The following is a 25,198-nucleotide window of genomic DNA, read 5'->3' as shown; positions in this document are numbered from 1 at the left end:
CTGTATTCTTTCTGTTCTTCTTTTTTAGTATTCCGCTACCAGTTTTGTAGTGTAGTTCTAACTCCTCTTTCAAGACTTTGTGCATGTTGAACTTTCACTACTTTTTTCACTATAAATTTCTATTATTAAGAATTGCAGCACAACCCATTTTTCCCGAACAAAGCGAATTCCTATTCCAAATTTTTTAAAATAAATGTTCACTCGCGATTGCAGTCAGAGCCTCCCTAAATTAATATCTCCTCCATTGATTGCGAATCAACATCCTCTTAATGGCCAATTGATATTTTTGAATAAGTTCTGCTTCCCTTTTATGATCACCGTAATCCCTGCTATTGACCGCATTCTATTTATTTTGAACAATTATTTGTCTTTTATAATTTAACTGCGATTAAATTACAGCTTAGATAATTATTTAACTTAGTTATTCTTCCTTTTTTAGTTCTCTGTATTTGATTTTATTACATATACATAAATATCAAGTTAAAAGCCCTATATACATATAAACATTAGTTTCATCCCCAATTTAGAGAACACAATTCATTGCCTTTCCTTGTGGTGCGTGCAAGGCACTCTGGCACCCTTACCTCCACTGCATACAGAAAGAAAAATGATTCTGCTCCCATTCCAAACTACAAGTCAAAGCATCCACCATTCATCAAAACTGATATAGCCAAAGGACCTGACCCTGAATGCCTTAAAGAATTCAATTCTCCAAGCTAATACTACAAATGAACCAGGCGAGGCAAAGCTTGGCTTGCAGTGACCATCCATGTGACTCAAGATAAATAATGGCTGGAACCATAACAAGTGTGAGAATATCCTGTTTCTTTTGTTGCTATACGCAACCAAAGAAGCTTCAACGTACCACTTTGGAATAGGGAAATATTTTCTAGAATCGCTAAACGTCATGTTATCCGATTCTGTTTTAAAAGCAACAGAACTTATACAACAAATATTGAGACCTACATCTCTCATCTCCAGGAAGGCTAGGACACAGTTTGTATGGTGGACTACTAGTGTAGAAAGCATTATATGCGGCAGTTCTACTGTAAACTGCAGGCCTGTCTGTACCAAAGGTTCCCAAAGCGTGGAGCATGCACCCTGAGGGAACACCTGGTTTTATGCGGGACGCTTGTTGTTTTCGCGAAGCACTTTTTTTTTTTTTTTTTTTTAACGAAATATGGACCATCCCACTAATAAGGTACGAAGTCTGCGCGGGTAACGCAGTGGTATTGTCACAGTCCTCCCCACATTGGATGGAAAAGGCCCGAATTCAAATCCCATCGATGACGCGAGGAACTTTTATGGGCTTTTTGCACAGTGGCTGAGTTAGTCGGTCTTAGACGTAGATAGCAAGGTTCTCCCTTCTCCAGAAACGCGGGTATTTCGTCCAGCAAAACAGGCAAATCGACCAGAGAACACACGCAATTTACAGACACAGTATACATGGGTAGATGAAAAAGGCTCACATCTGTTGAGTATGGGCTTGGCACACCCAGGATCCTAAGCTGGATATCATCATTCTTCTCTTTCTTGGTGATTCCTCTCTCTCTCTCAGGGTAACTTGGAAATTTTTTTTTTTTTTTTTGACTGGTGCAACATAAGTCTCAGGCTTCCTTGCACCTTATGGTTAATAATAATAATAATAATAATAATAATAATAAATAACTTTCCGGGTGGTTCTAAGGAAATAGTTTTTTTTCAATCCAGATACGAAGCGATTTTTATTTATTCCTATTATTCTTATTTTATTTCTTTGAGATTAAATGTATTGAAGTACATATTAATTTATAAAAGTACAGTAAACCCTCGATATAAAGGATTTTGGATTTAACGGACCGGACAAATAATAATACAATAATGTGCATATTAATCTCGACCATATTATTTTTTAGGTTATACAAACTTCAGTGTTATTATTAATTAAAAATTAATATTTTTAATTAATAATAAAATTAATTAAAAATTGCCTACTTTTATTTTTATAATCAAATTCAGAAAATTGTTTTTTATTCTTTCTGAAAACGTATTCAAATAGCTATTTTCCCAGATAACAGATAAGAGCAGGCGGTGACTTACTAGCTGAATGTGACTCGGAATACTGTACTAAACTGCAGGTCTATCCACTCACTTTGTTTCGGTTTCAGTCTGCCTCAAGCTATCGTGCGGTCAGGATGTATACAGAGTGTTTCTGTGATTTCTGAATTGTGACTTTATTTATTAAATAAATTTGCGTCCTTACAATTTAAAATGACATCAAGTGAGAGAAGAGTTAAAAGAAAGCGTGAGAACTTAAATGTGGCACAGAAATTAGAGCTAATTGAGAAATTAGAACGAGGCACCTCAGTAGCATGTGTTTGTGAAATTTACCGCGTAAAAAAACAAACTGTTTCTGATATCTGTAAATCAAAGGCCAAATTGCAACATTTTATATTTACAACAGAATATTACATATTCTTTATTATAATTTAATAATTTTATATCGTACAGTACAGTATATTGTATAAAAGCTTTTTTTTTAAATTAAGAACAATAAAAAATGCCCCCCCCCCCCGGTTACATTCGATTCAACGGACTTTCGGCATTAACGGACACCCCTTCTACCCTATTAGTCCGTTAAATCGAGGGTTTACTGTATGTATATTCATAGCTAAATTGCAGGTCAAAATCACCCCCGAGGATTCACATCTGGTGAGTATGAGCTTGGCACACCCAGGGTCCTGAGCTGGATATCATCATTCTTCTCTTCCCTATATAAAAAAATGAATAGGCGCATTATAGCCATAGTAGCTTATGCGCCATTAAACTCCCATAACAACAACAACAAATCATTCTTCTCTTTCTTGGTGATTCCTTTCTAATTTTGTTTCTCTCTCTCTCTCTCTCTCAGGGTAACTTGGGAATTTTTTTTCGCTGGTGCAGCATAAGCCTCAGGCTTCCTTTCACCATATAGCTAATAATAATAATAATAATAATAATAATAAATCTGTTTATTTGCACTTGTTCTGGAACTTGGGGGCACACTTAAATTTTATGAAAAATTTTAAGGGGACTCAAGGTATAAAAAGTTTGGGAATCTTGTTTTTACGAACATTTCATTATGCTAGGAAATATAGTTGGGCGAAAGGGATCGACTTGGTTTTTCACAATAATTCAAAGAATATGACCTCCAGGGGCTCACATCTGGTGAGTATGGGTTTGGCACACCCAGGGTCCTGAGCTGGATATCATCATTCTTCTCTTTCTTGGTGATTCTCTTCTCTCTCTCTCTCTCTCTCTCTCTCCTTGGGTAACTCGGCAATTTTTTTTTTTTTTTTTTTTTGGCTGGTGCAGCATAAGCCTCAGGCTTCCTTGCACTATGTGGATAGTAATAATAATAAATAATAATAATAATAATATTTTCGCCTAAGATCATCACACTACACTTAAGGAATTTAAGAAAGCCGGGTACATTCAGCGTGACAAAGTGAAGAACACAGTACACATTTTGTTGGGAATAAACTTTTAATGCATTCACCCTTCGGGAATTTTAAAATAAGTTCTCATTGTAGAAAGACTGACTGGACGCTGTTTCTTTAGTATTTTATTTTTTATTTGTTTATTCTAGTCATTCTAAACATGCGAATTTGTATTTAGTTCTAGAATTGTGAATGCACTAAAATTTGTGTATTCTGCGTAATTTTTTATTGTTTTAATTTTTAGTTTATTATAAAATTCTTAGTTGTTTATTTTGAAGCCGGTAGGAGACACAAGATTCTGAAAAAACTGCTGCAATCTGCTGATAAATATTGTAAGCGATGCTGTCTTAAAAAAGTGCCATATTGTTTCTGCTTGTGAGGACTTACGAAGAAAGTGTTTCCGACTTTTTTTTCTTATTAAAATTTCTTATTTCTTCATTAATCAAGTCACGATGAGTGCATCGTGTTATTTACTTTGTTTTCAAACCCATCCAACAAAGGTATGTAACCTAAAATTTATTCCGAGCTTCATTTAAAAATAATCATATTCATATGTTCCTTGTGAGATATGCACATTATATAACAGCATTTGGAAAATAAAGGCGCAACTGAGCATCATTACCCGACATTATTTTATACGTCTGCCATGAAGTATTATATGTCTGCAACGAAAATATTACGTAATGGAATGAATAATAAAATATCTTATTTTTAATAAGTATTTGCACGACATTACTGAAGCGCATGATGAACAAGGGCGTTTCTACGTGCTTCTGCCCATTCCAATCCCTGAACATATCTATCAGTAAATAAATATGCATCCATTGAGTTCTAAGAAGCATATATAGTTCTATTACTTGCATTAATTAGAAATTGTTAATTAATTTAATTTACTTGATTAACTATTAATTTACGTTTCATTTAATCAATTTATTTATTATTGATTGTTCTATTACGTTTTATTTTTATATTATTATTTTTGAGTTGGTAAACTGCAAAATAGTGATATACAAAAATGAAACGTAAATTAATAAGTAATTAATAAAAAGCTAATTAATTGTACAAATTATAATTAAATAAGATTTAAAGTATATTAAATTTATATTATATTTAATTTATAAAATATTAATTTATTGTAATATAATTTTATAATTAAATAAGTTATAAATAAATTATACATATTAAATGACTAACAAAGCCATTCACACACTGAGGGAAATATAGCTCATGATTATTATTTTATATTATTTTATTTAAATAAATACTTAAGCAGTTCAATAATGAAAAATAGTTAAATTGTCAAACAATGCGTTATTGCAAAGAGAACTATATGGAGAGCTAGGGCTGGTTCATACACATATGCTGTTAATTAAGAGGAAGAGAACAAAATCAGAGGAAGTGCATCCAGTTGACATAGATGGACAGTGTTGAGTTGACATAGTTGAGTCAGTTTGGTGTGACATAAGCACTGGGAAAGCAAAAATAAGAGTAGGAGTGTGTTATAGGCCTAATGACTCGAATGAATACAATGAACAGCTATACAGAGAAATAGAGTGGGCTGGTAAATCAGAATGTCTTATAATGGGGGATTTTAACTCCCCAGATATTGACTGGAACTTGTGGATTGGTCACTCACACACTAGCAAGACTTTTTTGGATTTATTGGATGATTGTTTTCTGCAGCAGCAGCAGCAGCAGCATGTTCGAGGGGCAACCAGAGAGAGTAATACTCTGGATCTGGTTATCAGCAGTGATCATTCGTGTATATTATTAAGAATTTGCAAATAAAGGAACCACTAGGTGGCAGTGATTACAGTGTACTGATGTGCACTGTTTTACCTAAAGATATAATTACCATCAGAAGTAAAGGAAAGGGTTTTTGCCTCTGTACAGGTGACTACAGTGGTCTCATACAGTTTTTATATTCTATACAGTGGAATCAACTCATGATGTTACCAACAGCAAATTCTAAGTGGGAAGCATTCACGGAATTAATTGTAGAAGCTACTAGACTTTTCATACCTATTAAGAAATATCGTTCAAGGTTTAGGCCTAAATGGTTGTCAAATGAACTAATGAGACTCGTGGCAGAGAAGAAAAATGCATGGGATGCATATAAATTATCGGGTGACACAGAAGCCTATAGCAGATATAAAACTAGTCTGTAATCAACTCACAAAGGAGATTAGGCAAGCGAAGGCAGATTACGAGAAATCTTTGGCAAAGGATGCTAAGAAAAACAGCAAGATTTCTTTACTTATATAAACTCTAAAAGGAAGGGGATGAATCAGATTGGTCCACTTCACATCAATGGTTTGACTGTTGGTGATCCTGCTCAGATAGCAAACAAACTGCATGAGTATTTTGCACCTACATTCACACGAGGAGTGATTAAGGAAGGAAAATGCAAGAAGTTTATCAAATTGTAACAGGGTACTTAATTATTTTGTAATAACTGAGAGCAAAGTGGAGGAGAAGTTAAACTTATGTTGAAGTTAAACATAAGAAAGGCACCTGGGTGGATGGGATCTATCCAGTTATATTAAAGGAGGTGGCAAAGGAACTAAACAAACTCTTAGCCATAATTATGAGAGCATCCTTGGACTCAGGGGAAGTCCCCATGGACTGGAGATGTGCAAATGTATCCCCAATTCACAAAGGGAGATCGAAGGATGACACGAGTAATTACAGACCAGTTAGTTTAACTTCTGTTCCAGGTAAAATAATGAAGTCACTGGTTAAAGATGCATTGCAGGATCATCTAGACAAGACTGCAGCAATAATTCAGACACAGCATGGGTTTTTTAAGGAAAGTCTTGTCTGACAAATTTTATTGGATGCTATGATGTGGTTACAAAGGAACTGGATGCAAAAAATAATTTTGATATCATATACTTGGATATCAGGAAAGCTTTTGGCACTGTTGTGCATAGAAGACTACTGTACAAATTGGAGCAGAATTGGTATTAAGGATAAGTTGCCATGACCGTTAAAAGGGTGGTTGAGGGCGAGAAGACAGAGGGTGGTAATCAATGGACGCTCTCTTCGTGGACTAATAACATTAGTCCACGAAGGGTTTGGTGTTGGGCCCACTGTTGTTTTGTATATTTATCAATGATAATGATGAAGGTATATCAGGCTTAGGGCGCCTCCGTAGCCAGGTGGGCAGGAGCAGCAGTGCGTAGCACATGCTTCTTGATTAGACCGGGGTTCGAGTCCGTGAGCCACCAAATACGGAGGATGTGGAAAGGTCAGGGAATGACCACCGCATATCCCCGGAGCAATATGGCCTTAGTTGCTAATGCTCCTAAAAACCAAACAACAACAACAACAGCCGACCGGGCTAGCCGGGTGGGTTAAGTGCCTGCCTGGCAACCCAAAGGTCGCGGGTTCGATTCCCGCCTCGGGCTTGGATCAAAAGTACTGCAAAAACCTTGGGAGGTGCATTATGGTCACAGAAGCCTATGCGCCAACAACTACCAAAAAAAAAAAAAAAAAAAAAAAAAAACAACAACAACAATCAGGCTTAGTGTCAAAGTTTTCAGATGATACAAAGGTTGGCAGGGTTGTTAATGACAGTGTGCTACTACAACAGGATCTGAAAAATTTGGACAGATGAGCTGAGAAGTGGCAACTGAAGTTTAACATTACAAATGCAAAGTACTGCATATGGGTAGAAGTAACCCCAGAGGAACATACCGACTGTGTGGTACATTCACACTTAGGGCAGTAGAAAATGCAAAAGACCTTGGGAGTAATTATGCAGTCAGATATGAAATTTTATGAGCAATGCAGACAGGCTGCAAGAGCAGGTCATTGGGTCCTTTTTCTAAGAAAGGCTTAAGTTCTTCAAATTGCGTGTGGAGACTAGGCACCTGCGAGATGATCTGATTGAGTTGTATAAGGCCTTGAATAGGTTGAACAGGTTTAATGCTGACAGGATTCTTCCGCTTGCTCAGATTACAAATCTCAGGGGGCAGAATTCCAAATTGAGGAAACACAGTTGTAGAATAGATGTGTAGAAATTTGCCTTTAGCCAGCGGGTAACTGATTGCTGGAACAAACCTCCATCTGTTTTTGTGGAAGTTGATAGGTTAAACAAATTGAAGGAAAAACTGGACAAGCGTTTAGAGGGAATGGAAGAGTGAAATTGTTTTTTTTTTTTTTTTGGCCGATGCTACATAAGCTCATACGCTTGCTTTCTTGCATCACATGCTACTACTACTGTCCAAAGGTGGCAGACAGGTAAAATTCTACCTGAGACCGGCTGGAGAGAAATATAGCCTGGGGTAAAAAAAAACAAATTGAATTCTGTACCAGGTACATGTGTGCCCTCTAGCTTATTTAAGAGTAATTGGCAGGCATTAAAAACGTTTTAATTTTCAGATATTAATAAAATTCATGGATAATAATATAACAATGTTTATATTTCATTAATAATAACTAGAGGGGACCCGCTCAAAATGCACTGATCGATATCTAATCTATTATACAAAAGAAAATAGAACGTGTAAGAAAAACCTATAAAAAGTAAAATTTTGTGAATGTTATTAATTGTGTGTTCTACCTTAGCCTCTTCACTGGACAGACTGATGGCTATGCAGGCCCTAAGGGGCCTCGTGGTTATCCAAGCTGACACCATGCTATAGCTTTTCCTAGCAGGGTAATCCCTCCAGGCCAGTGTGGGATAGAGCTGCAAAAAGCACACTCCACCATAGGAATCTCTTTCCCCATGTTCTTTTATTCCTACCACCTGGGGTGGTTGAGTCTCCTTCCCCAATCCCTTACCCCATTTTGCCTGGTGGCTCACTCTACCACCCAATTTCAACTCCCACTCTCTGGACTAGGATGGGCGTCCTGTACCAGGGGTCCCCTTACTGTCTCCCATTTTAAATCAGGCGAGTGTCTCAAAAACTGCCCCATCTGTTCTCTACCCCTTTTATCCCACCCACTTCCCATCTCCGCACTATCTTCTTTCCAATAAAAAATATTTTTTATTTTCGGCTCTCCTTGGATGCCTAGGCTCCCCAGGCATCCAAGGAGACACTCTGCCTTTACACTGCCAGAGCTTTCTTCTGTGTCCTGGCCCACCTCCTCGTGGTGGTGACGGTAACTGGGATTTTAGTGGCTCTCCACAGCCTCCTAGGCTAAGTGGCCAGAGGAACAATACAACCCACACTAATACTTCACAAAGCACACACCCTGGCCTAATGCAGAGTATTGTATTGGGAAACACTCCCGTTGCCACCACACAAAAAACAATGTCACTGTGATCGACATCTAATCAGGAAATGACCTATGTAATTATTTACCTGTGCATTTGTAGTGCGCGGCATTTTCAAGGTCGAATGAATATCACTATGTAATTATTTACCTGCGTTCACTTCACATAGGTCACTTAAGAAAAGGCCTTTCGCTCCTGGTTCCCATAATGCATGAGGATTATTGTTGCATCCGAAAGAGCAGGACTAAAATATTTACAAACTATACAAATGTTTAAAATATTTACAAATAACTAAACTATTTACAAATATAGTATATTCATTAATATACAAAAAAGGTTGCAATGGAACATCAAATGTTAGACAAGTAAGCAACGAGGTTGGTAAACGTTATGGAGGCAGTTGTTAATAATTAATTGCATTTGTAGTGACATAATTGCCTCGCTCTCTTCTTCCATTGGCTCCAATAAATATCACTAGGAGAAAACCTTTTTAATGTATAGAGAGAGATTACATATCGGTTACTGAAAGTATTGGTTTGTAATGACTAAAGTAGAATATTTAATTTTTACATTGAAGAGTTCATAACTAAATACACCATCTATAGTTGTTCCTTTACGTGTAGTATTAATCGAAAGATCTGATGACATGTCCTAGTTGAAGAATGTTTTCATAAATGTGCACAACTCTTTTCCAGCCTCAGAGTTTAATTGTAAAGAAAAAAAAAAAAAAAAAAATTACATTCAATCTGAAAACACCACTTGACTTGAAACCAGATGCGTTTTCGAATTAACACATTTTCCAGTTTTCGAAAGTTTTTTTTTTTTTTTTTTTTTTTTGTATCTTATAATCTTAATATTTCTGTTTCTAAATTCCTTAGCTTTCCAACGATATGCTATACGTCCACATTAACCAGTTTATTACGTGTGAAAATTTCATTGATCACACGTTCATATTTTCCACTATCCTGGAAAAAAAAAAAAAAAACTACTGCCATTTTCAGAGGTTTGAAAGTTTTCCCTCTAGTATAGAGCTAAGATGAAGCTCCGTGCAAAATTTCATTAAATTTGGTCCAGTAGATAATAAATTAAACTGGAATAAATTTTCGTAACGGTTTTTCGTTACAAAATTTTTGGAATAACGCCAGTAAAAACGTTTTTAACGTCAAAAAAACCTTTATGGAATTCTCCAAATTGGAGACTGCTGTGAAAGTCTGAGCCAAGCCACCAAGAGCTCTTCTGACTCCTGGCATCTCCGTAGCCAGGTGGGAAGGAGCAGCAGTGCGTAGCACACGCTTCTTGATTAGACCGGGGTTCGAGCCCGTCACCACCAAATACGGAGGATGCGGAAATATCAGGGAATGACCACCGCATATCCCCGGAGCAATATGGCCTTAGTTGCTAATGCTCCTAAAAACCAAAAAATAACAATCTTCTGACTCCCTAGGAATAAACAGAAAGCAGAGTCGTCCCTAGGAATAAACAGAAAATTTATTTATTTTATATCGTGTATGTCTTTGCATTCTTTGTTTGATTTTCCTGTTTTGCAAAATGGAAAACCTTGCACCCTTCCCCTGCCGACTAACTCATTGTGCAAATATATATATATATATATATATATATAAAAAAGTCCATAAAAGTGCTTTCTATTCTAACTAGCTGGCGACAGGCGTCCTAGAAACAGCGTGAGCACAGCAGCAACGCTATCCATTTGCTATCCGCTTGGTTTTAAGGAGCCCATTTGAATTTAAGGTTTTAAGGAGCCCATTTGAATTTAAACTGGGATGTGTCAACCCACAACACCTATTTCTTTTCAGCCCTCTACAGACCGATCATGTCGATTGAAACACCGCTGTAGTGTTGGATCTTCGTGTCCGTTTTGGCTGAAACTAGTGGTTTCGGGATGGCGGAGAACCACATTGTTCGGACAGATGCGAATGATCTAGGCCTAGATTGAAAGCGTCATGCAGTTCCTCCACAATAGATGGTGATTCGACCTTAGTCCTACATAAGACTTACGCCTCCCCCATGTAGTATCTTCTTTCTGTTGCAATTACGTTTTCTGGAAGTGGATGCTTTTTGCACACTTCTTACACAATATAGATATTTCAACTTGGAAATCCTGCGATTTTTATAGTTCTTGCTACTGTAATCGCAGCTTCAACAGGTCCTTTTTGAAAAAAGTCGGTTATCATGAGTTTCCTTCATGTCTATGTTAATTTTTTTGTGGTGATGGCGTTTAAAGCATCAAGGTAGACACGTGATCATTCTTGTGACTCCCTAATTTGACTATACAGGTGTATTTTATTTTCACCATTTCAGTGGTTTTTAAAATTAGGCCAGGCAGTGTATAAACTTTACCAGTACTACAGTGACGGTATATTTGTATTAATAGTAAATGACTGGATATTGCAATTAGCAATTGGTAAAGCTGCAAATTGACAGAGTATATTTTGTAAAGGAGACTTTTGGACATCCACAAAACAACTTTACAAAACTAGAGTGAGCATGGTATAACCCCGAAACCACTTTTTTTTCTTTTTTTTTTATATGTAAACCTCAAATACGAGAGGTATTAGAACCTATAGTAGACATGAACTTCTGTAGACTAATTTTCAGGAAATACGCATGAAGGAAGGTTGTTCCAGAAAACGGCAGTTGAATGAATAAACGAGGAAGATGAAAAGTTGGTTCTGTGAGTTTGAAGTTGGACAGTAAATGGGTGTTGGCTGGTAGTGGAACGTGTTTGGAATGTTTTGAAAGAGAGAGAGAGAGCGGGAATTATAGAAGCCAATTCAGAAGAACAGTGCCCATGGAAGTATCTGTAGAAAAGGCATGCAGCAGAAATGAATCATTAATTAACCTAACTGCCCTCTTCTGAACGGAATCAAGAAGCCTGAAGAGGTTTTGGGGGCACCACCCCAGATTTATGAACAATATTCCATGGTAGGACGTATTTGCGATTTGTAAAGAATGAACAGTTGTTTGGAAGAAAAGTAACGCCGAGTGCGAAAGAGAAAACCAAGTTTTTTAGATGCAGAGGAAGCAATATTTGTAATGTGCTTGTGCCAAGAGAGATTAGAAGTCATGGTAATCCCCAAAAGAGATATCGTTTTGCCTAGAAATCGGAGTGTCACCAAAGATAAAGCATAGGAGCAGAAGAATCCTTTTTGCGAAATATAAGACAAGACTAAGTTTAAGGAGGATTGAAATTAACTAAGTTGTCTTTGCCCCACTGGAGAATTATCTGGAGATCGGCATTTAAGGAATTGGTAGCAGATTTTCGAGAAGTTGAAGCTGATTGAGCAGGACAAGGTTTCTCAAAATGGAAAGTGGAATGCAATGTGCTATCATTGGCAAAACTATGGATAGGATTTTCTGTGAAGAAGGTCATTAATATACAAGAGGAAAAGAGTGAGGGAAAGAACTGAAACTTGGGGGACATTGGCATTAGTGGAGAAGTTAGAAGACAGAGAGCCATCTACCTTCACCCTCAGTAAGCGATTGGAGAGAAAACGATAACCAATTACAAAAAACAGTTGGCAAACCATAAGATGGGAGCTTGTTTAGAATACCTTTATGCCAAATACGATCGAAAGCCTTTGAGATGTCAAGAGCAACTGCTTGTGTTTCACCGAACTTTTCCATTGAATTAGTCCATAAATGGGTAACATAAGCTATAATATGACCAGTGGATCGACACTGACGGAATCCATACTGGCGATCGTTGATCAGATGGAAGGTTTCTAGGTAGTTTAAAAGTTGGCGGTTAATTGATGTCTCCATTACTTTAGAAAGAGTAGAAGTAATTGCAGTGGGACGATAATTGGATGAGAGGGATTTGTCACCCTTTTTAGGAACTAGCTTGATATGAGCAAATTTCCAAGCAGAAGATTTTATTCACCAACCGGAAAATATGCGCGCTTCAGTAGAGACAGCATAATCGCATAACTGTAATCATGGCGACTTTATAAACCTCCAGAAGGAGCAGTATGCATTTTGGTTCAACCAGCTGCAGTCTTCCACCAATGTTATCGGTAAATTTCTAACAGGGTTTAAAAAGAATTCACCTATATTTCTGCAATGCAAGATCACAATGATGGCGACTTGATTTTCCAGACGGTGCTCTGCTACATTACCGCACAGAAGTTTGTGCATACTTGAATGCAGTGTTTTCTTGGAGATAGATTGGAAGAGAAAGACCCATTTTATGGCCCCAATGATCCGCCGATCTAACCCTTTTAGATCATATTCTATGGGAATTCGTGAAAGACCATATTGGCATAGTGTTTTGCGAAAGGCGTCACCCTTGGTTTCCCACATTTTCTCCATGGTACTTTGTGAAGTACAGAATCTCTGTAAAAGCCATAAAAAGTGTAATGTCTGGTTTCTGTCAGAGTAGTGTTATGTTTTGTTGTTGTGTCTCTGGCTGCTTGGTCACAGAGCGCCTAGTGGGACCCCACGTTTCCGCCACCACCACTGGGAAGTAAGCCAGGCTGCCCATCATACTCTGGCTGGCCTTTGCCAGGGTTGTCTGAGTTTCCTGACAGAGGCCAAGTTCAAAAAAAAAAAAGAAAAAAAAAAGAAACATAGAACAGGGGTACAGGTTAGAAGGAACAGAAAGAGGGGAAAGGAGGATGGACTGAAAGTTGAGGAGAAGCCCGCTCTTTGTGAGGCGAAAATAGGGGTCTGGGATTAAGAGTTAAAGTTGCAGGGAACAGGTGCCCTTGCATGATTACCAGAGGCCAGCAGACTCTGTATCCCGCACACAAAGAGTGACAGCAATCCAGCACTTGTACAGTGCCAGCAGTATCCAACCCTTGTGGGTTGGGGTCTAATTCCCGCACTCAGGAGTTTTCCAGAGTGCTAGCAATCCCACACCAGAATGGCGCCAGCGGCGTTCGTACTCTTAAAGGATTTGCAAAATGTCAGGGCAGTGTCCTCTAGCAGAGGAGCTAACCCATGCCTGTCTGATTCAGGCCTTGGGAAGCATGATCCAATGTTGTTCTCATTTCAGCAACCTTGGCTCGCGTCAGTGCGAAGATTTCCTCGCATACACGGTTAGTGCCTTGTACTTGTTTTCATCAAGCAGCAGCGAGGACTCCTGATTACGTGGATTCCTTTGAATTGCGGTAAAAAATTTGAGTCTATGTTCGTAAAAGACCCGGGTAAGTTCCACCTACTTACACACCTACATACGTACACTTGCCGGCCTTGGCCTTTTGCCATTTCAGAAGCTACTGTGGTATATAGGGGAAACCCTGCAGACCGCAATTAAACAAATACACCTTGACCTTGTGCCAAGGACCATCTGCGCGCAGTGATATCGTCACCGTCCTCCCCACACCGGGTGGAAAAGGCCCTGGTTCGATTCCCGTTGATGACCTTTACTGGGCTTTTTTCCACTCCGTGGCTGATCGGTCTCAGGCGTAGATAGCAAGGGTTTTCTTCCAGCAAAACAGACAAATCGACCGTAGAACACACGCAATTTACAGAAATAATACAGAATGCTTGGCAGATGAATTTAAATAATACAGTAGAGAGGACAACATCCAAAATCTCCTCCTCTATTTCAGGAGTCGTAGATCTTGGTCGTCCTCTGTTGGCAGCACGAGGTGTAAAGGTCCCATGTTCACAAAAGCGGCGATGGATACCTTCAAACGTTTTCCTGTCTGGACATCATCATTTGTGGTAAAAACGACGAGCCTCCAGAGCATTGCCGTCCGCCAAACCGTATATAAAGTGCATATCCACTTGCCCCTGATTTGAGTACTGTACATGGTCGGAATGGAAAACCACCAGATTCTGTCAGTACCTTGTGATGAAGGAAATCACCTGCGGGAGATAAGACATTCCGGTTAATAACTCGGGAACCAAGCATTTCCGGAACTATGTTGATATAAAATATTTTTATTGTCTACATATGAGGAACTCATTACTAAAGTTATGCCGTGTATTTTTGGGACACCCTGTATACTGTACAGTATCATTAATCTCCTTTATACGAAGGTTTCGAGCTTTGTGGATGTAATTTTACTCCGTTACTTGTATGTTTCTCTGGTGCTTCCAATACTGGAATACAGAGTACCTATTTGGTCTCCAGGTGATACTGCCAACATTTAAGTCCTGGAGAAAATACAACAAACATTTATTTGAGTCCTACCGGAAGACCAGCAGAGGCCCTGTCTTTTCATAGAAGATTTTATGTAATTTATTTACAAAGATTTTCGTTATCATTATTACACAACAAAAGTGTGTTTAACATTCCCACAAAAAATAAATAAATAAAATAAAATAAATAAAAAATAATCGTTATTTTAATCTGTTGTCATCTGTCTAATTTGTTGAAAAACGTAAAGCGGAATTAAAGAAAAGAAAAAAAGAGCTTGTTTTTAAGTTCATTAACTAATAAATAAATTAAATTTTGACATGTTTCTTGACCAGGTAGGTTTCACCCAGAGAAGTAAGTCTACGAATTGTTTTAATATAATCGGAACAGCTAATATTGGTGATTTTTAATTCCTGTCAAATAATGGACTTCACAGAGACTGCATGTGCCTTAACCCTTAGGATAGGGGATACCGAGTGGTCAACGCAAGGTGCAGCAGCACACGCGTTTGAGTGGATTATTGTTCAAACCACGCATGACTGCCAACACGTTAACGATTGTATTGGTTTTCGCAATGATTAATTGTGAACTCTGACTAAACGGTCGTGTCGGAGTATAAGCAACACTTAAGTATGACGCAAGAGCAATATTGGGTATATTCAATAGTAAAAGGCTTTTAAAGGAGGAGTTTTATAAATTATATAATAAAAAATTATTACTCTAAAAGACAATACTTCATGTTATCATAGAACTAAATCTGAATGCCTGAGAACAGTGGAGGATTATCTGGGTTTAAAATAAATATATAAAGTTGTAAATATGTAACACTATTTTAAAAAAAATAACGAACTGCTTCTTTTCATTTTTTATAATAGTCTCTCACAAAATTGTAAGAACACACAGATTATTTCATTCGATTTTTCCAACCGACTATGAACGTAATAGTCCTTATCTACAGATGTATAAATTTATTGGATACTAATAATATGGATCCATTTTTACTATACAAGATTCACTGATTTTTAAAAATCAGTGAAATCACTGTCCAATATAAATATTCTCAGAAATTAGTTTTTATTACTGTTTTAAAATTATTTGATATTAATGTTATGTTTTATAAAGAGAATTTAATTATTTAGAATACTTTGCATTGTATGATTTGCTTACAAGATAAGAATTGAATAAATTAAATTGAATACACGAAGAAAAGTAAATAAAAAAATTTTAAGAAACTACCCCCAGAATAATTTTTATTTTTTTCAAAATATATTTCGAATAAGTATTAGCTTCAATAATTTGTAACTGCTTATTGGGTCGCAGATTTTTTTTTAATCTTCTTTTTTACCAATTAACTTAGTTATAAATTACATTTTTTTTTTCTTTACATCAGACATGGTTTTGTGATAAGAACATCGCTATTGGGCAGTGAGCAACTCATCAAAAATGGAAGTTGAATCTGTTTAGTTGCCACAAATTCATGCGATTCTATGTAGTAGTAGAAGAGGCATGTGATGCAAGAAAGCAAGCTTATGTATGTAGCACAGCCAAAAAAAAAAAAAAAAACATTTCACACGTCCATTCCCTCTAAAGGTTTATCGAGATCCTCCTTGAATTTATTTAAACGATCAACTTCTACAACGACAGATGGAAGTTTGTTCCAGCAATCAACCACCCGCTGGCTAAAGGCAAATTCCGCACATCTGTTCTATGTAAAAAAAGCTAGATCTGTTTTTGGTAAAAGTAGAAACTGTTAAGTGCCAAAGCAGCTAAGGCTCTGAGGCATCTTATATGTCATTAACTTTTATAAGAATAAAACAATATAAATAGCCAAATATTACAATTTATAAAAAAGTATCAAAAGACCTGAATTAGCTAAATAGAATATTTATATTCCACTAATTTCACAGTATATTTCCGTCTGCCCTCTAGTGATTTTAATAAGCAAGCCTACTTGCGTACATCAAAGTCAGCCAATGACGAAAAGGTAGGTTAAATAACACAACACATACTAAAATGTGTATTGAAAGTGTGCTTACCTGTCTGTCTACTTTCCAGTATTTCAAAAATATCAGTAGATCCACAGTGTTTTCCGTCAGAATGAATATATCACCGGAACATGATGTGCAGTTTATTTTACAACTGTAAATACCAAATAACAACAATTCCTCTGATTTTATCCACACTTTTACAACTGTGTGTTACAAGGTTACTCGCACTATTCAAGGTTTACCATACATTATGGATATGTATTTCCTCTCAATCCGACTAGCAATGCTAGGTCACAATGGCGATGCAAACCTGACCTTACGTTTTATACGAGAGTCCGGGAAGTGCGACCTTAACATTGCTACTTTTCCGCTGAGGGGCATAACGGGACTGACAAGGTGGGTTAGCCAACGGCTGTTGGTAAGTGCTGGGTATCTTACACTTGCTCTTCTCTCATTCACAACTTCCGTTTGTGCCGACTTGAGATGTCTGATTGGCCTTTAACTCGCGGCTATTTCATTTATTTTGTGACGTTAAAAGAGATAGGCCAGTTTTAGACGCGCCTTTATCCGGGTTTAGGAATTCATTAAACTCTCCATTTGATCTTTTCTCCTCTCTCTCTCTCTCTCTCTCTCTCTCTCTCTCTCTCTCTCTCTCTCTCTCTTCATGCTGGAGTCTGTTTTCCAGACATGAACGTCTTATCGCATCTTCACTTTAACTGTGAAAATAAAGGCAGTGATATGACAGTCCCCACCTCTGTATAAATATAAGTGATGACCACAGTTATCACTTAAACTCTTAAAGCAATGGACGGCTCTAGGGTTTATGGAATTAGGCGCAATACAACTGCACAGGGTCGACGATTAATCTTCTAAACGATCTCCCCCCTCCCTAAAAAATAAAAAAAAAGTTCGTTATAGGACCAACGTGGGACCGGGTGTTGCCTGTTTAGAGCTGACTTGCTTGTAAGAGTAATTTCCAGTTTTGAATATAATAAAATTACTTCCTTTTTTTTTTTTTTTTTTTTTTCGTGAAAAGGAACGAGATAATTTATCCATATACGAGAAAAATAGATTGCATCATGAATAAGTGAACGGTTTATATATATTTTATCTATCTTTATGTCAAGTACAATTGACTTCTGTCTTAATTTTTGAGTACCACACTGTAAGAAGTTTCAAGCAAGGATCGATTCTGCGAAGTCACTGCGGAATTGCCACTGCGAAAATGTTGGGAGTGGCTGCAGTGGAGGGAAGCAGGGTTAGTTGTTGATGAATGCTCATTGGAGTTGACCGTGGTTCGAGGACACGTTACTGCCAAATAAAAGATATGCAGCAGGCCCCCGTTATAACTCGGTTCGCTTTACGCTGTTCTTATATTATAACCCGTATCTGACTATAACGCTGTCACAGATCACTATAACGCTCTTTTACAGATTGCCTTTTTGCATATCGAAATCGTTTCATTTGATGGAGTCGATAGCCTGAAAATGAATAGCAAAACAGCATTAAAACGTTTCCCACGCCGACTTGAGAAATTTTCTCGCACGTTAAATTAATTGCAGTACAGTGACTTGTTACGTAGTTCTGAGATCAACATTTTAAAAAATGATCAATTATATTGCTTGTAATATTTGCGTTATATGCATTTATCCGAAGTCTAGTCATCACTCAGTACAGTATTAAACATCGTGCGTAATGGACAGTTTACTTGAACATTGTATCATAATTGATGCAACCAACGCAGTTACATTTACGAAGAGCTAATAATGGCCGATAAGAATGAAAAAGCAACAACGTCTGAGCGCAGTACGAAGACTAGAAATGTAAGAAAAAGACTGAATTTGAAAATTAAATTAGACGTTTTGAAGCGAATCGATCCCGGTCGACGACAAGCGGATGTGTGCCATAATTTAGGAGTTGCAAGTTTAACTGTAAGAACAATTATAAAAAAATAAAGAATTAATTTTAGCAGCGGGAAAGATAGCTGTTCCACTGCAAGCAACTAAGCCTAGGCCGGCTATTAGGATTGAAATGGAAAGACTTTAACTAATTTTATTGAAGATAATATCCAAATGCAGAATTCAGTTAAGTTAAATATTATAAAAAAAAAAAAAAAAGAGAGAGAGAGAAAGAGAGAGAGATTGGCCAATATGATTATCTGAAGAAAACTCACCTAAATATAAAAATAAAAATGTGGAACCATTTAAAACTGGTAAGGGCTGGTTGAATAGATTTAAAATCCAGGGAGAAGCCGCAAGTCGGTTGACTTTATTGTTGGGTGGTAACGCTGCGGGAGATTTAAAACGAATACCCCTTTTAGTTTATTTGGAAGAGGGCCAAAGTTCAACCCAAAATCGACACATTTTTCATGATTAAATTCATCAATTAAATTAAATCAATTAAAATCAATTTAGATTAATTAAATTCATGATTTTAATTGGAATTTTAAGTTTAATTTTGATAAATAAGTAGTTACCACATAATCATATACGTATGTAATGCAGAATATTTTATATGTACAAATATTTGAATATTAAATATTTTGACCGACATTTGTGCATCTTTTCACTACCGTTTATTATTGATTAGGAAATATCCTATGGCACCGACCGCAACTCACAAATACATATGTTACCTTATGGGAATACGGGGCTCGCTTAGCGGGGATTCACTTAGCGCTGTTTTTCCGGAACGAATTATCAGCGTTAAGCGGGGGTCACCTGTATTCAACATGGAAGGATAATTCTGGACTGGATATAAGAAAGTTCTTTTTTTAAAATGAGTGGTTAGTTTTGGAATGAATCGTCACCTAATCGTGTGTAGCTGGAGAAATTATATGGGTTGTATTTGTATGGAACCTGTTGATTTAGTTTTCCATTTTTATTTATTTTTAAAGACATGTTGAATAAGCCTAGCTCCTGGGAACCTATTTGCCCTTATTATTAATATTTATTATTATTATTATTATATAAATATTTATTGCTAAGTTCCTTTATTACTCATGTTATCCATTTTTTTTCCTGTTTTTTTTTTTTTTTTTAGGCGCATTAGCATATTTGTGGCAGTGCGCCTATTGTCTTCATGTCCGTTCATCCGCTCGATGGCATGTAATAATTCACCTCCCAGTGAATGGATTTTCATGAAATGTTATTTTTGGGCCTTTGAGAAAGATTTGTCCAGCCTTAGCAAATTTAATTAAAAAGAGACCAATAAAAATCTGGAAATTATTATTTCTTTGTCCGTTCGTTTGTATCTAATAACTTGATTCCCAGTGGATGAATTTTCAAGAAATTTTATATTTCGCTCTGTTTGAAAGATTTGTCGAGGCCTTCCAAATTTCACTGGAATTTGGAAAGTATCGGCATTTATTATTTCTTTCTTTCTTTTCTTCTTTTTTTTCCCCCCAAAACATATCACACAGGCTATCCATATACCTTATATCGAAGCCAAGGCACTGTACTGGGTGAGCTTAAACTTCAGTGATGTCCATCCAGACAGTGACGCTTAGATAGTAATCAGCATTCAAATTCCACCAGAGGCATAGCCACTATGATGTAAGAATTAGCAAAGTGTAAAGGCCCTACGAAGACTTGAGATCCCACAGGGTTTGTTCCGATAATTTTTTTTTTTTTTTTTTATAAATATTAGAGAAAACTACGTTATATCAAATATTACGTATTATATAATAGTAGAGAGAGCCGCCATATGTTTTATTTATTTATTTTGTAAATTAAAAATAATAAAAGCATACAAAAGAAATTCTATAGGGTAAACGAGATTAAATGATCTCTCCGATACTAGCTCTTGAACACATAAAAACAGCCAGGGAAGAAAAATTTTTAAATAAAAACTAAATTTATAAATTAAGTTATAGATCTATATTAAAAATTATTTAAAAAGCTATAAATATGCATTATAGTTACAAAATCAACGATATATTTCGCCATCGTTTATTATTCTGTTTGCTGCATTTATATTCCAATTATTGCTAGTTCTCAGTGACACTATAGTAGGTTTTACCACTTATTACTTGTTTTTAGAGGTCTGGGTTCGAGTCCGGACTTAGTCTGGAAGTTTACCTACTTTTTTATTAGTTATATTTAGTTATATCCTGAATTTCTCTCTTCAGTAAACTTTGTAACTCGGCGCTAACTGTTCTTGCAAATCACAGCTGTGCGGCTTGTCATAGTGTTTGCATGTGCTACTGTCCATTTGACGTCACATTAGAGCAGCTGAAAGCAAAGAGAGATTGAAAAATGCCCATTGTGGGTACAACTGGATCATTATGTGTTTCATTAAATCTATGGTTAATCGCTTTCATAAACAGCAACTTGCTGACGGGCACAAACAATGGATTTTATTTCACACAACCAAAGATTTTTGCTGTAATTATAACTAGTCATACAGCTTGTCAGTGCATGACAAAAGCAGGGAGAAAAGTAATAAGCGTCTCAGGGTCATTCCTAACTTCCCCTCTACTGATGCTATGGAAGAGAAGGCCTAGTGACCTTGACCGCCTGTTTTTCTCTGAGCTATAGTTATATAATGGTGGCGAAAGCGAAACTTAGAGCGATTTTTGTTATTACTTGTGATGAGAAATTGATAGAATTTCATTACAGTAAATTATTAAAAACAAAATGTCATGTAAATTGGTTGATTGCCTCGTTGTAATAATTATTCTTCAGGAAGAATAGTTTTTTTTTTCTTATTCTCCATTGCGACCGTATTTTTCTTGCGTACAGCCACTGATATTCTGACAACATTAGCTGTATTGTGTACTCTTATTATAATTTGTTCATATTTAACAAATTGAACTGATATTTATATTTTGACCATTAGTAGCGGGGCGTGCTTAGCGTTCGTCCCTTAAAGTAATCTGCCTTTATTAGATTATTTTAACTAGGGACGGATAAAATTTATTTATCAAACTAATTTTTTGATAAGCTTCTCGGGTAATTCACAAAAATTTAACAAGGGAATCGCGCGAGCCTCTCCTCCTGCACATCCCTAACTAGTATTATCTTTTAGTTTGATACGTAAAAAAAAAAAAAAAAATACAACACTAGTAGCCTCATCTGTTCATTCATCTATTCATAAATTACCCACTTCCACAACACCAGATTATAGTTTGTTCCAACAATCACTTACTTTCCGGCAGAAAGCAAATTTGTTCACATCTATCCTGCATCTACCCGTTTTTATTTTTTGACCACTGATGTGTATTTTCCGAGAAAGAGTAAGAATATCATCATTATTAAATTTACCTACTCCATTTAAAGCTTTGGTAAAATCTCCTTGCAAGTGCTTAGTTTCCAAGTGCTACAGTTGGCAGCCCAAGTTTTTTGTGGTAAGAGTGCCCTTTTGTGTTTTTGACTAACCTGGTTGCTCTTCTTTGCACCCGTTCCAAGATAGCCACAGCTTTCTTAAAATTGAAATGCAGAGAATTTTAAAATCCGGTATCTTTCAATCCCGGAAGGTGCCAGATTTTAAAGTTTGTTCCAAATCTATCACTACTGTCAGTGATAGATTTCGCCATTCTGGGGCTCTTAAGCGTAGCATTTAAGTTTTTTTTTTTTTTTTTTTTTTTCAAATGACATATTTTTAGAATAAAAAAATTAGCATTAAATAGACTATTGCTGATTATAATTTGGGTCGTAATATGTAGTTCGTATGGCGCATTATTATTTTTTCGTCAATAAATATGCTGTTGTGAAGAATTTCGAATAATCATAATTAAACCGCATGACTTTTACTGTGTGCAAATCGTTACGGTTTGCGTAAAGTGATAAAATCCCAACCCAATACAATTACGTAGGCCGCCGTAGCCTAGTGGTCAGGCGCGCGGGTGCATAAGTACACGTGCCTTGAGTGACCGTGACTGCTGAATACGGTGCTGTTTCTTGTATTCTGTCTATCTTGTGAACTCCTCTGACCGTTTGGTCATCCCGGAGTATAAACAGAAAAAAAAAAAAAAAAAAAAACGTACTTGTAAAGAGGTGGCATTTATAAATTCCATGTTGAATCAGTTCATCAGATCCAATCAAGAAACAGTGAAAGCTGGAACTTATACAGGGAAAAAATCTGAGGAGTGCGATCTGTACAGGGGGTGAAAAGTGCATTGGACATGTTTATAAGCTCAGCCCTCTACCTTGGACGCGCTTATGATCTGGTTCAATTCTTTATTTATGGAACTTGATCATAAGTATGTCAACGGGGGAGAGACGAGAGATTAAAGTTTTTCCCGAAAACCTTTTGTTTTATATTACATTAATTGTACTGTTAATTTGTTGATTTCATTTGGGGGGGAGGAGCCCCAAATGAAATTTTTGAGTGTGCTCTAGTGAATAGATAATTATTAAGTAGTATTGTGTATATGGAGGATATTGTTGGGAATTTCTGCTACCGGGGCGCTGTGCCAGATGGCACTGTTTATTTATTTAGGGGTGTATATATATTTTGCATTACCCCCAGGAAATGCAATATATTTGCGTTTTTGTGGGAGTTTTAGCGTACTTATAGTAAACTATCTTTTGTGCACAATAAAATTCACTTAATAAATTGACTTAATCACATTGTTTAGTTAGTGCCATTCGTATTTCACATTAATCTTTTATGAACAACGACGTAATGACTTTCTCTAAATGCAGCACATTAATTTGCAATTTTAATTTTGCGATCCAGGATAATAAGCATCGCTGCAGTGTCAAGGTCATGGTTAAACCAATGATAAATTGTGCAAATTCGCTGGTTTCCACTGTTTCTGTTATTTCGGTACACTGTTAATTTTTAAGAGTGAGCCGCTCTTCCTCCATATTTGATGCTTATAAACAATGAGCTGTCAGTGATTTGCTCTACTAGCCCACTACTCCTTTTCTTAGGTAGGCTACATGAAGAGCAACAGCATCCCCAAAGAAACTTGTTTCTTTTCCCAAATCTCATCACTTCTCTCCTACGATATTTGTTGGTTTCTACTAGTAACCTGTTATCCTCGGTTGTTTGACAAACGCATTCTTTTTCTTTAATGTTTAAAAGCTTCACCTATGAATATTTCCTCCAACTAAAGGCGCCCTGCCTCTAAGACATTTCCAAAAACAAGTTAGTTGCCTTCCCCTGTTCCCTCCGCTTATTCTGATACCTTTCCTACCCTGAATGCATAGTTCCTCATACCACGTAATATTGTTTCAGACATCCAACCGGTTTGGACACGGTTGAACAACAAGTTTCGATGGCTCCTCATAAAGAGGCGAAAACAGTGTCACGTGTACCAGTATACATTCTGTGTGTAGCGCAGAAACTGAGTGCTCGAGGCAAATGCAGGTCAAAAACTCCTTCCAGACCTAACTAGCCTTGTAGAAACTGCAAACAAACCACTTGCCTGGAGAAAGCTGACCAGGTAGTGTTGTACCAGGTACTACCTGGATATCCATGTCCTACAGCAATGAAGCCTGGAAAAATTTAGATATCTGCGCCATCTGGTGTGAAATTTATAGCACCAGATTGTTTGAAATAAATTTCCCCTTGGGCGCCGTAAATCCATTCAAGTGCATAAACCACTGTAGGTATTTAATTAAACAACGTGAACTGTTTATTACTATGGGTATAACCTTCAACGTTGGTAATCCTGTACTTTAGTGTCGTGAGTCACGATCAGCCAGCAAGTCACCGCCAGCTCCAACCTGTGGTGAATCGTATTCTGACGGGAGTAGTTCCGACTTGCTGAGCATGCACGACACTGCATATTCTGACGGGGCAGTTCCGACTTGACTGAGCATGTTCGACACTCACTGTATGTACTGCCGGTCTGTATCCTTGTAATGTACTACGTACTCGTAGTAATTTTTTTTGTTTTCAGAAAGAATAAAAATAATTTTCTGACTACATAAGAATTTGATAATAAAAATAGTGTTATAAAAACAATAATGGACAAACCTATATACTTTTTTTTTTTTTTTTCGTTTTCACAAATAATAATAAAAAAAAAAATTTCCTGACAACATAAGAATTTGATTATAAAAATAAAAGTACAGTATATATATATATATAAAACACCAATAATTTTATCTTAATTTATGTTTCCTGCAACGTGAGTTTCAATGGATACAATTCATATATTGGTTAGTCGTTCTTGTCCAGTTTTTGAGTTGAAATTGATTTTTGATCAATTTCAGTTTACTCGAGAACCTTTCACAAGAAGCTACTATTGCAGGCAGGGTAAGAAAAATTCGTAACGCTATTTCTGTGTTTGGATAAGTTTTGATAACACAATAATACTCCTGAATCAATTGGGGAAGATATATATAGATAGAAAGTTAAAATCACTGGATCTATAGCATTAAGTACTATATGCATTTTTATTTAATTCATCTTTTCACAAATTATACCCATATTACTATTTTCAGGCAATACAAAATATATTACCTGA

At 36.7% G+C, this 25,198-nt stretch overlaps 1 protein-coding gene across 1 annotated transcript in view; it reads right to left on the bottom strand.

The window, feature by feature from the left end:
• The window catches only part of LOC150080828 (uncharacterized), a 53,670-nt gene extending 29,467 nt beyond the window's left edge, over positions 1-24,203 (bottom strand). The window contains exon 1 of the mRNA XM_090380835.1: positions 24,145-24,203. Coding sequence (XP_090236961.1) covers positions 24,145-24,203 — 59 coding nt within the window. The remainder of the gene's footprint in view (positions 1-24,144) is intronic.
• Positions 24,204-25,198: the final 995 nt, after the last annotated feature.

This window comes from Mastigoproctus giganteus, chromosome 9 (genome assembly GCF_048544385.1).
Source record: "Mastigoproctus giganteus isolate SK-2022 chromosome 9, ASM4854438v1, whole genome shotgun sequence".
Taxonomy (NCBI): Eukaryota; Metazoa; Arthropoda; class Arachnida; order Uropygi; family Thelyphonidae; genus Mastigoproctus; species Mastigoproctus giganteus.
This window is presented reverse-complemented; position numbering and strand designations above follow the sequence as displayed.